At 37.8% G+C, this 13,664-nt stretch overlaps 1 protein-coding gene and 1 pseudogene across 1 annotated transcript in view; both read right to left on the bottom strand.

Annotated features, from left to right (window-relative positions):
- Window positions 1-946: 946 nt before the first annotated feature.
- Window positions 947-1,429, bottom strand: LOC108520964 (ATP synthase subunit d, mitochondrial pseudogene; annotated as a pseudogene).
- Window positions 1,430-7,976: 6,547 nt separating this feature from the next.
- LOC108520965 (histone-arginine methyltransferase CARM1-like) overlaps window positions 7,977-13,664 on the bottom strand; it is a 72,682-nt gene continuing 66,994 nt past the window's right edge. Inside the window, exon 8 of the mRNA XM_017860544.1 lies at window positions 7,977-8,073. Coding sequence (XP_017716033.1) covers window positions 7,977-8,073 — 97 coding nt within the window. The remainder of the gene's footprint in view (window positions 8,074-13,664) is intronic.

Here is a 13,664-nt window from a genome sequence, read left to right on the forward strand (position 1 = left end):
GTTAGGCAACACGGGTAATAAAAAGATGAATTGGACCCAGATCCAACCGGTAAAGAACTTAAGTCTGATAGAAGAGAAAGATGTGTGCATGATAAAATGCTGTAAGATAGGACTAGATAAGGGGAGGGACTGGAGGATATGTCAAAGGTGGGAAACGTATCTTTAGTGAGTGTGGAAGGAGTCAGCAAGGCATACTGGGGAGGGTGTATTAGAAGTGAGTCTTGTAGTGATGTAAGATTGTTCATGTGGATAGAAGGGGAAGACTATTTCAGACTGAGTGGTCAGAATGAGCAAAAGCACCAGAGTGGAAAGTTTTAAGCTCTGGATGACTGCCTGACTGATGAGAATATGTAGCTGCTATTTATTCCAGTTCTCCCTACAGAATGAGCAGGTTGCCTGGTGGGCTTCATTAGACTGGTGTGCTGATGTGACATCCACTTTTGTAAGAGTTGTTTGGGCCAGGGGAAAACCTGCTCTTTAGAGAGATCATCTTTCATGATCATTGACATGTGACATATAACAAATGTCTTAAAGAAAAGGAGAGGCCTCACTGCCGTCTCACACTGTACATTTTTATTGTAAACCTCAAAGAAACTGACAAAGGCACCATCTTTATTCTCTTAACTACATACAGACTCATCAACTATTGCTGCCAGTGAAGAACATTCCTGACATCATACTATATTCAACAACATGAATAAGGCAAAAATTTCTTAACACATTGCTGAGCTAGAAAGTCGCTGCTGATTTGTTGAAAATGTTTGCAAAAATAGATTGAAATTGCAAATAGAGGATCACTCCTAACATGCTCTTATCTCAGTCATATATATTGCATACGTATAAACATGAGGTAGGGTTTTGTTAAATTTCTTTTTTTAACTGTATTTTTATTTTCAATGTCCAGAATGTGTAATATAAGGGCCAGATCTTCCTCCTGGACTCAATTTTAAAAATTCTTGATTGGTTGGTGAGGTCATTAGGGATACTTTTTCTTGTCTAATTTGGTTTCTGGGAAAGCTTTGTTCAAGTCCTCAATGGTCATCTGATCAAATGGAATTAAGTTCTTCTTCTCCTTCTGTTTCTCATATTCTACAATTGTGGCCTTTGAGAGAGACACCCACTCAGCATAAGATTTCACATCTTCTTTTTCTTCAGCATACACCTGGGTGGTATATTTATCCTCTGGCACAGGAGCCTTCAGGGCATTAAACTTCTTCTCAAAGTCATTCACCAAGCCTGCCTTGGCTACCTGGTCCTTGTAGTAAGCCCGGTCGATAGCTGGTGGATTCTCAGGTAAAGTAGCCAACCTGGAAGTGAGGGTCTCATTCCAGGATTTCAGGGAATTAGCAATGGCCTTTTGGTTCTGGGGTATGATCTCTGCAAAAGCTACCCAGTCAGTGGTTTTTAGAGCAAGTTTTCACCCAACCATCTTGGGATCCTTCACCAACCCTGGCTGCCCACGGTCCACAGGCTAAATTTTTAAAAAATACTTCTAAAATTAAAGTAATGCTGTTTGTTTTGCTATAATAGTAATAAAGAGAAACCCACAATTAAAAGAAATTTAATCTTCAGGCACATGAAGAAAATTATAAAGAGCTAGTCTAAGAAGCACCAAGAAATCGACTCTTCAGTAAAGTTAGTATGCAAATTTTAGAGTTAGAAAAAAAATTAAATAAACTGAAACACCCTTGTAAAGTTTAGAATGCATAGATCATGAAGTATGAACTGGGATGCTGATAAACTTCCCAGGCCTTCATTTTACTTATTGCTTGGCTTGTTACTGTCTTCTAGGCAAACCTAAAACAAAGAAAGTGATTCTATGACACTGAAGTGGTTAAGTTCTAGCCAGACCCAAAGCTATAAGCAAGCAAGTTTTGTTTTCATGTTCTCTCCTTCTCCTCCTTTCCCCTTTCCCCTTTCCTATTCTCACTCCCATGCCTTTCCCTGGAGTTTTTAGGGGCAGCCCTAAATCTATATTTACCCACTATATTTAGTATGTTTGATTATGCACAGCCTGAATTCAGATCCAAGACGATGATCCAGATTTCTGTTCATCAAAAGAACTTTTTTTCTTCTCTGTAGATTTATAGCAAAGCCTAAGCACTGATTTATTTTTCTGCTACTCAATAGCCTTATCTTGCCTGGGGCCTTTGCCCTTACTTCTATCTTCTGGTAAGGCTCTGCTTGTGCATCTGCCTATGCTGGCTCCTTTTTTGACATTTAGGCCTCTATCAGGTGCCACCTCTTGGAACAGACCTCCTCCACCAATCCTCCAATCCATCAATCCTGGCCTTGACACTTTCTAGCTTATTCCTTTTTAACTTTCCTATAATTCCTTTATGTAACCATTTTTAAATAAGTTTTATGTAATTTAAAAAATTTACACACAGTAAAATTCACCCTTTTTAATGTATAGTTCTTTGGGTTTTGACAAAGCATATAGCTATGTGTTGCCACCTCTACAATCACGATATGGAAAAGCTCCATCGCTCACCCCTAAAATTTTCCCATACCTCTTTAGAGCCAACCCTTCCAAGAACCCCACCTCTGTTCTATTTTTGTCTGTTTTTGAGACAGGCTCTTGCTCTGTCACTCAGGCTGCAGTGCAGTGGCACAATCTCTGCTCATTGCAACCTCCATCTCCCAGGCTCAAGTGATCCTCCAGCCTCAGTACCTCGAGTAGTTGGGACTACAGTTGCAGACCACCAAGCCCGGCTAATTTTTATATTTTTTGTAGAGATGGGGTTTTGCCATGTAGCTCTGATCTGTTTTCTTATATATAATGCTGCTTTTTCCACAGTGGCATATAAATAGAATCTAATAGTATGTAGCCTTTTGAATCTGGCTTCTTTCACTGAGTATAATGTAGTGATATTGTTAGACATATCAGTACTCCATTCTTTATTATTATTATTATTCCATTGTATGAATGAACTACAGTTTGTTTGTTTATTCTCTATTTAAGAGACATTTTAGTTGTTTCCAGGTTTGGTGATTACAAATAAAGCTGCAATAAACATTCAAATATAGTTTTCACTGTTAATGCAAGTTTTCATTTCACTAAGGTAAATATCAAGGAGTGAGATTGCCAGGTCACATGGTAAGTGAATGCTTAACTATATCACAAGCTGTGAAATGGTTTTCCTAAGTGATAGTGCCATATTGTATTCCCACCAGCAATAAATGAGAATTCCAGTAGTTCTACATGTTTGTCAGCACTTAGTATTGTCGGATTCTTATATTTTAGCCACCTAATAGTTGTGTAGTGGTATCTCATCATGGTTTTAATTTAAATTTCCCTAATGACTAATGATGCCAAACATCTTTTCATGTTCTTATTTGCTATTATATGGAACTTTTTTTTTTCTGGTAAAGTAGTTGTTCAAATCTTTTGCCTTTATCATTACTTTTTAAATTGAGTTTTCTTATTACTGGGCCTTCAGGCAGAATTATATCACAAGTTCTTTTAATATTCTAGATTTTTTTTCAGGTTTGTGATTTCCAAATAGTTGCACCCAGTGTGTGACTTGTCTTTTCATTTTCTTAGTGTGTCTTTCCAAGGTTATGAGTTCTTAATTTTGAAGTATTATCATTTTTCTCTGAGGTTTTGAGATCATATGTAAGAAATTTTTGTCTAACTTGAGGCCACAAAGATTTTCTTTGTTTTTTTCCTAGAAATTTTATGCTTTTAGGTTTTATATTTTAACTTATGATTTATTTTAATTTTTGTAGATGCTATGAGATATGGATTAAAGTTTATTTTTTAAAATCACATACTGATATCCAATGATTCCAACAGTTTTGAAAGACTAACTCTTCTCCATTGAATTATCTGTAACTCCCAAAAACCAATTGACCATATATGTTAGGGTCTGTTTTTGATCTAATCCATCCTACTGACCTATACATCTACCCTTTCGTGAGTACTGCACAGCCTCAATTACTGTAGTTTTATAGTAAGTAATGAAATCAGGTAGATATTACCCTTAATCCTTTTCAGAAAACTTATCACCATCTGAAATTATCCCATGTGCTTAGCTTTTTTAATTCCTTTTTGAGATAGGGACTTGCTCTGCCACCCAGGCTGGAGTGCAGTGGTATGATCAGGGCTCACTGCAGCCTCAATCTCCTAGGCTTAAGTGATTTTCCTACCTCAGCCTCCTGAGTAGCTAGGACTACAAGTGTGCACCACCATGCCTGGCTGGGTTGTTTGTTTGTTTTTTGTTTTGGTAGAGATGGGGTCTTGCCATGTTGCCCAGGCTGGTCTCAAACTCCTGAAATCAAGCGATTCTCCCACCTTGGCATCCCAAAATGCTAGGATTACAGACATCAGCCACCTTGCCCAACCTACTTTTAAAAAAAATTCTATTGGGAGACATCAAACCATGAGACTCTCTAGAACCATGGGACCAGGGAGTTTGTTCCTATCTCATTCTCTTCAGCACCAAGAACAGTACCTGACACACTATAATTGTTTAATAAATTGGTTGAAAGAAAGAAGGGAAGTTAAGAAATACTTAAGTTGAGGAAATTAAGGGAACTTAATATTTTGGAAAAGGAAGGATCAAATTATTTTGTGAGAGCTATTAATGTAATAATAGAGGTTTGCTGTGGTGCTAGGCTGGAAGATTAAATGCTCTTTTGGCCATGATATTGTGATCATAAGCTTACTTCTTTGGGGACCCATGAGGAGCTCTTTGGGGCCACATTCATTCACTCATTCATCAGACATTTATCCAGCAGCTTTGTGTAACACTGTGTTACAAAGGGCAATGACAAGGTCTTGTCTCAAAGTATTAGGGGTCCCAGACAAGTTAAATAGTAACTGAGACCAACCTCATCCAGATGCCATAAAAGTGATGTTTGTGCAAGGGTCTTTGAGTGATGTGGGAGAGGCATCTAACTCAGCCTTGGGAAAAGCTTTGCAGAAGAGGCCAAGCCTGATGAAGTTTTCAAGTTTCAATAGGAAACTTTGAGCCCCACCTTCCCTTCAAATGGGTCACTCCGTAACAATGTACCACAGGTTTCTTCTTGTATTCTAAAGGACCACCAGCTGTTTCTGGATTTGGGTCACTGGGGGTGGTTGTTTTACAGATTAACTCTGAAACTCTGCTCTAGGTCTCCCAATAAATGCTCCCTTAGCACCCTTTCCTTCTCCTTCATATCACTTATTGCAATTATGATAATTAATTACGCATCAAGCTATTTGATACCTACTTCCCACCCACTACAATATGAGTTTCCTGGAGGCAGAGATTGAATCTGTCCCAATCTGCTGCATTTCTGCTGACTGACATAGTGAATGGCCCAGCCAGATCTTGTGCAGAGCCTGAATGATGAAGCGCTAGTCTCAAAGTTCTTGTAAAATCTGCCAGGTTACCTGAGAGCTTGTCCTCTCTGATGAAGTGTTTTTGTCCTCTTGCTCAGTTTAAGGAACAACTGTTAGCTTTTCTTTTATTTTCAAATTACTTTAAAATAATTAATTTTCAAAATAAAAGTTTCCACCCCACCAAGGAAAAATAGAAACTTTCACATTATATGCAATGGTGGACGTTTGTGCCTTTAGTAATAAATTTGCTGATCTTGAGATGTTTCTAGTATGTAAATGATGCCCAGATGGTATGCTCTTGCATATCGGTAGTGTTTATAGTGCCTTAAAAATGGTAGAACAAAAAACAAATGGAGAAAAAGTTATTTTGGTGCTAAATTACCAACAATTTCTCTGGGTAACACCATTTATTTCAGTTCTTCCCAACACACACACATGCTTCCTCTCAGATGCTGTAATAGCAAACTGGCATTGAACTAGCGGTGGGAGTGGTCTGGAGAAGGGCATTACCATTGTTGAACACTTAACTGAGCACCTATTGTATGCTAAGCACTTATCTAAAATTCTGTCATTTAGTCCCCATCTCCACTGAAGATGCTGAGGTCTAGACATCAGGAAAGGGATGGTGAAGAAATATAGTCAAGATCTGGAATTCTCAGGGAATTAAGCACCTTCCTCTGCTTCTGTCTGTCAGCTGCTGAGTAAGAGGCAAGGGAAAAGGAAAGTCATGTGCCCTTCATTCAACAGCCAGTCTGTTTTGATTGAGCTGTGGCCATCTTGAATTATCCTCAGACCTTACAATCTCTCACTACGACCTTATGGTCACTGTTTGTGCCTTCACACAAGGGAGGTGTTGGCCCTGGCCAAGATCTCTCTGGGTGGTTTTTTGGTAAAAGCCTTGTTCTTGCAAGATAAAGCAGAGGTGGGACTCAAGAGTTAATAGTTTACATGGTTCTTGTATTCAAAAGGCGAGTTTTCTAAAACCTTCTAAGTAGTCACATTCTTTTTCAAATCCCAAATGATTCTGCTTGGAATAAACTATAAATCGTCATCTATTTACCATATTGAGAGAGCTGGAAAGCAGAGAACAGGAAGAAAAGGGAGGAAGAAAGAAAATTAGCATTTATTGAGCACTAATTCTGTGAACTGTTAGGTACTTGAGCATTTTACGTAAATTCTTGCAATCCTAGTGAGGTATATGCCTTTTATCTCATTATACAGATAAAAACACTGAGGCCTACATAGGTTACATAATTTGCCTCAAATTGGTCTGCATGTTAGTGAGTAGTCAGCTTGTTCTCTCTGAGGCCCAAACCTGTGCCCTTTGCTTTACATGGCATGATTGTGTTAAGGACGGATGAAAGCAAGGACATCTCCCTTCCTTCAGAATTAAAGACATGATCTGTATCTCTAATGGGCAATGAGTTTCAAAGATTCACACTGTATGTGACAACTGGTATACAACATATTACATTGTAGCTTTGCCCTTTTTCTTTTTCCTCTCCTGCTTCAAGGTCAAAATCTCTCGTTTTCTTATCTCTGCTAAAGAATTATTGGTTTGGTTTCCTGAATTTCCTCTTTGCTTCAAGTTTTTCAATACTACAGAGATATGATTCTTTGACTAATAGCCTTTGGGAGACATTATGAGGAAAAGTCTCTTTTAATAAGGAAGTCAAGAGTAAACAGTGTCCAGTGGTTTTATTTGTGTGGTTGATTTCATGTGTGGATTTTTAATTGGCTCATATTTGAACAGGTGTCTAAGGATGGGGAGTTTTTTTTCTGGAAACATTTGTTGTATTCATCTCACTGTGGCAAGTTCCTTGTATCAGATGAAATCTGCATAGCTCTTAAAGAGAGAATGTCCTGACTTATGTGAGCTACACATCCAATGAGTCTCAAAAAAAATATAACTTAAACGAATTCATGTTTTAGGCGTATTGAAATAACTGCTACATAAAGTGAATGAAAGTCAGACTATCTTTGAATCCCACATTTTACAGATGAGAAAACCAAATGCCAGGGAAAGAAACTTGCTTTGCCTGAGGTCACACAGCTCATTATAGCTCAGCTGGAGGACTGAGCTCACTTGGAACTGGAGGACATTATAGCTCACTTTGTAGGACTCTCTAGTGACTTTGTTTCAGTATCAGATTGTTATGTATTGAATTCTGTTTAAGGGATCATGAAACATTCGACTGCATACAGGCGCCAAGTCTCCCCAGAGAGGAAGAGAACTAGTATATACTTTCTTTTCCTCTTAGGAAAGATAGAGTTATTCTGTTCCTCTTTACCTGGTCATGGAGTGATTAAGATTTTTATAAACATAGGTGTAAAATGCATGGGAAGATTTCTTACCTAAAGAAAGTATTCTGGCCGGGCACGGTGGCTCAAGCCTGTAATCCCAGCACTTTGGGAGGCCGAGACGGGCGGATCACGAGGTCAGGAGATCGAGACCATCCTGGCTAACACGATGAAACCCCGTCTCTACTAAAATACAAAACTAGCCGGGCGAGGTGGTGGGCACCTGTAGTCCCAGCTACTCGGGAGGCTGAGGCAGGAGAATGGCGTAAACCCAGGAGGCGGAGCTTGCAGTGAGCTGAGATCCGGCCACTGCACTCCAGTCCGGGCGACAGAGCCAGACTCCGCCTCAAAAAAAAAAAAAAGTATTATTTAAGTTGAGGATGTTCTCAGATCTGAAGCCTGTTTGGTTTGCCAGTGCCACGATCTGAATGTCATAGCTCTGTCTGCATTACAGAGAAAAACACATGTCACAAGACTGGTTAGCTACTCATGTACATATAAGGCATCTTTCATATATGCCTACTTCATAAGGGTTTTGAGAGTAGGTGTTTGGCATCTTATGTATGTACATGTGCATTTATTTGGAAGCCATTAATATTTGTAGAGGCAATTCAAAGTCTTGTTTATTCATTAGAAGAATTTGATAGCTATAATTTCTTGATCTAAAAATTACAAAGGTAATGGTTGATCAAAGCACATTTTTGGGAAGGGGTGGAGTAGAGAAGCTTTATCAACATCAATGACAGAAAATGGCTTTAAGTAACAGAGATGCTTTATATGTCATCATTGAAGTTCCAAAACAATCTCAATCATGGAAGGACTGGGTGAGCTAAAATTTCAAACTGATGTAAAACAGCCTAACAGCAAACAGATGTGATTGATTTTAAGAGGCCTCAGATGAAGGCTCATGCAATTATAGTGAGAGGAATTGGCTGTTAAGAATAAATAACATTCTTGGTGACTAATCTGAAGGAGTTATGTTTGTAGGATTTTATTAGTCATTCTTAATAATATATATATTTCTGCTGATTATAAAATGTCACGTATTCACTGTAGAAAATTGAAAATAGAGAAAATATAAGGAAAACAAAATAATCCATAATAATAGATTCCTTCAGCTAGTATATTTTCCTTCTATTTTTCCCTCTGTATATACTTAAGATGTAAATGTTTAATAAAATGATGCCTAAGTACTGGCTTTATATATTCCTGTCTTTTATTTGACATAGAGCAAGTGTTTATCCTATATATTCTTGAAAATGTATTTTTCCAATTATATGAAATTACATAATTCATATGAATTATATGAATCTATAGCTCTATTTAATAATTTCCCATTGCTGAATATTTATATTTTTATAATATATTATTACTTATAATAACAAACACTGAATTCTTTACAGAAATGTGGTAAAGGACATTCTTGTAATATATCTTTATGTCCTACCTACAATTATTTACTGGAATAAATTAGAGGTTGACTCACCAGGCTAAAGCATATCAATGTATTTAAAATTCCCAAAACTATCGCTAAAATATCTTCCAGAAAGTGTACCAAATTACTTCCTCACCTACAAAACATGTAAGTGCTATTTTTTTTAAGAGACAGCTGTCACTCTTGCTCAGGCTGGAGTGCAGTGGCATGATCACAGCTCACTGCAGTCTCAAACTCCTGGGATCACATGATCTTCCCACCTCACCTGCCCAATAGCTACCCATGTTGCCCAGGCTGGTTTTGAACTCCTGGCCTCGACCAATCTTCTTGCCTAGGTTCCCCAAAACATTGGGACTACAGGTGTGAGTCACCATGCCCAATGTGAAAGTGCTAATGTTATCACACCTTCCAAATCCTTAATATTTAAATATTTGGAGTTAAAATATTATGGATTTTTAATATCCTTTATTAAGCATCTTCGTTAAATTTCAGAAATTAATGAGTGATATAAAGTCCTCTATCCCCACTTCCACACTGTCATTGCCAAGTAAAACCAGTAATCCAAGTTCTGGATTTTATTGGGACCAGGCAAACTAGAAGGAAAACATAGCTACAACCTGTTTAAAAATCAAGACTATATCCTTTGATCCTTTTTTAACTCAGCTAATTGGCTCAGAACATTGTTTTAAAATTTTTCTTCCATGATAACTACATCCAACACTTCACTACATTTGTGATACCTGAAGGTAGCTTCAAGGGGAACCGGATATTGTGACAATGAGCTCCTTAGAAGAGGTTCAAACCTTGCTGGAATCATAGAAAGACTGAGATATCAGCCTGGTAAATAAGTCAGGGAGAGACATACCTACGCTTTTTGCCAAATGAAAGACATCTTAATAATGTCTGAAGTAATTAAAGTAGAACTCCAAGTAGGAATTGAGTACTCTGACATATGAGTGGATGTGTGTATTTATGGACGCACATATGAACCAGGTTAGTCACAAGAACTGCATGGTTCTTGTTGTGGTTGGGATGAACAATCAATAGATTTTTGTTATGGGGTCTTCGGCAAGGCTTTTTGTTCAGAACAGGATGTATGATAATGTAGCTACTTCACACTCACTTTTTACAACCCACTCCTCTTTGCACACTATCAAAATCCTATCTTCTCTGATGGAAGGAAAAAGAGGGAGCAGTTTGGGGTCAGTCTGGGCAGTGAAAAGCTGAGATTTGTGGTTAAAGCCCTTTAGTGTGTGGAGGGGAAGATTGGGGGGTGCAGTGAAAGAATAGTCAGGTTCACTGATTTGATAGTGATTCACCTGACCAAGGAGAATGTGTCCTCATTTAAAATTTCAGGAAAATAATACACTTTAATAGCAGTGCCATGCTAATGCCAAGATACCCAGAAGGTATTTAGGTATCAATTAAAGTGTAATGTTTATGGAATGTTTCTAAAGCAACCAATAATTAATAATCTAAAACTGTGTCTACAGAACTTTTAATAACTATTAGTTCTTTTGAACCAGTTATTTGGCAATGTGCATTTTTTAAAACCCTAGTTCCCTGCCACACTTAGTTATTTTAAACTGTATAGAGACAGAGCAGGTGGGTTAAGTGGGAACATATCTTAGTTCAAGGATTGAATACAAAACCATCGCTTTGTATACCAGCATTTCTTTTGCAATATCCAAGAATAAATTGGAAACTTGGGAACAACATATGCAGAACATGTCTTTCCAGAGAGTATGGTAATTCATGATAATTTCCTCTTACAAAAAACAGAAGATGAAATAGTGGGATAGGCTTAGTTCTGACCACCAAAGAATAATGGGATGGAGAAATACGTGGCAGGAAGCTTGGGAAAAAATTATCCAAGTCACCGAGGATTCACTGACACATAAAGAAATGAAAGCCTCTGCAGGCATGGACTCTAGACCAGTGTTCTTCAAAGGGGTTGAGTTTTCCCCCAGAGACAATGCGGGATGACACATTGGAGTGTGGAAGAAAATGCTGAACTATTATTTAAAATTTTTTTTATTAGTTATGATGGATTGATTGTGTCCTTCCAAAACATATGCGCAAGGCCTAACTACCAGTAGCTATGAATGCTACCTTGTTTGGAAATAGGGTTTTGCACCTGTAACCAAGTTCACAAGAGGCCATACTGAACTTGAGGAGATTCTAAATTCCATGGCTGTCCACATAAGAAGAAGAGAGGACACAGAGATACATGCAGGAAAGACAGCCATGTGAAGACAGAAGCAGAGACTGGAGCCATGCAGCTCCAAGGAATCCCAGGGACTGCAAGGTACCGCAAGAAGCTAAAAAGCAAAGGGCTCTTCCTTTCAGCTTTCAAAGGAAATGTGGCCCTGCTGAAACTTTACAGTCTTTCTGTCAAAAATTCAGTGTTTATTATTATAAGTAATAATACATTATAAAACTATGAATATTCAACAGTGGGAAATTATTAAATAGTGCTATATATTCATATAATGCCATTGAAAACTACATTTTCAAGAATTATGATATAGGATAGACACTTGCTTATGTCAAATAAAAGAAGGAATATATGAAGCAATACTTAAGCATCATTTTGTTAAACATTTACATCTGTAAGTACACGGAAAAAAATAGAAGAAAATATAATAGCTGAAAGAATCTATTATCATTATGGTTAGATTCAATAAGACTCTAATCATATTTTAACTAATATGTGCAACATTAGTGAGTTAAATACCAGCCATGTGATAGGCACATGGGTCAGAGCTAGAAGAATATGAGTAACATTGTAGAACAAAAAAATGTCATCTAAAGCTGCACTAGCACATTCTATTACTTCACTGTGCTGAGTAATGCACAACAGTTTCTTCCATAATTCCTTCTGATGCAGATGACCACATATGGAGAGGTTTTGTTTTATGTGATGTCCAAGGTAAAGCAGTTTAACAGTGACCATTAGAAATAGCAATGATTGCAGTGATGCTTCCTATGCTTTAATTCTTTGATCAGCATTTCTTCTAGGTTTATAAACTATAAAGCTCATCAAACTCTCCAAACCAAATCCCTTGGCAAATCTGGGTATAGCAGGCCTTCACAGGGATCCAAAAATTTTAAATAATGTTTTAAAATATTTCTCTACAAGTGGCTGAGCTAGATCCAACAATCAGCCTATATTTATTTTTCAATGCATCCTTTGATTTCTATTTTTGTATGTCTTACAAAATATATAATATATGAGTTTCTATATATGCATATGTACACATAGATCTGTCTATGCATGTGTGTATATATATATGTGGATAGGTATATATAGCATGTCTGTATACACGTGTGTGTGTGTGTGTGTGTGTGTGTGTAGTTAGAGAGAAACTATTTAGTTCTGGGCTTTCTATTATTACTGTAGTACATGCACATAATTAAAAAAGTATTGGGCTAGGCGCGGTGGCTCAAGCCTGTAATCACAGCACTTTAGGAGGCCAAGGCAGGCGGATCACGAAGTCAGGAGATCAAAACCATCCTGGCTAACATGGTGAAACCCCATCTCCGTTAAAAGAATATTAAAAAAGTAGCCAGGCGTGGTGGTGGGCACCTGTAGTCCCAGCTACTTGGGAGGCTGAGGCAGGAGAATAGCGTGAACCCGGCAGGCGGAGCTTGCAGTGAGCCGAGATCGCACCACCACACTCCAGCCTGGGTGACAGAGGGAGACTCCGTCTCAACAACAACAACAACAACAAAAACAACAACAAAAACAAAAACAAAAAAAGATAAATATTGGTATACTTGGGGAAGACATACATAAAGTGTTTTTATTCATAGGTGCAGATGATCAAAAAACTTTAAAGACCATTTCTACGAACTTTCAGGATATAAATTTCATAAAGTTAATGAAAACACTAGGTTCCATTTTATTGCTGGAGCAATAAAATGAATGACAGCTCCAGAATGATGGGAGAGTGTCAAAAATAAAATGTTAATAGTACAATCATAAATGGACCTGATGGGGAAGAAAAGGGCAGTTATTGTCATACCTGTGAGGTTGCATAGGGAACTCTCCTAGGAGTTCAGAGTTTAAAAGAATATTTGACAATAAGGGAGGGGGAGATTCTATCCAAAGCAGTACAAAGGGACAGCACCTTACTGAAAAAGAATGAAAACACTGACATTCATGAAGTGCAGAGGCTTTTAGAAAATACCAAGGAAAACAAGGATTTCAAACCCAAAATATCTGAAGAGAGATATTAAAAATAAGGATGAGAATAAAGGAAGAGGAACTGGAATTAAGATTTACTGTGGGCTTACTGTGTGTTAATCACAAATACTATCTTATCTCTTTTAATATTTGTAAAAGTCTGACGAGACAAGGATTATAAATACTACTTTAGAGGTGATGGATGAGGTGAGGAAACTGGGATGTTAGATTCATTAACCTGACCAAGATCACTCCAGTACTAACCAGTATACAGAAGAGACTGAACAGAACCAGCACATAGCAGACGCCAAACCGTGGTCTCTTTACTACATAAGGGTGCTAACCTACTAAGATTAAAAACTTCCTCCCTTCCTTTCTTCCTTTGCAAAGCATTACATGGCCATATTTTA

This window comes from Rhinopithecus bieti, unplaced genomic scaffold, assembly GCF_001698545.2.
Source record: "Rhinopithecus bieti isolate Rb0 unplaced genomic scaffold, ASM169854v2 scaffold_55570, whole genome shotgun sequence".
NCBI lineage: Eukaryota > Metazoa > Chordata > Mammalia > Primates > Cercopithecidae > Rhinopithecus > Rhinopithecus bieti.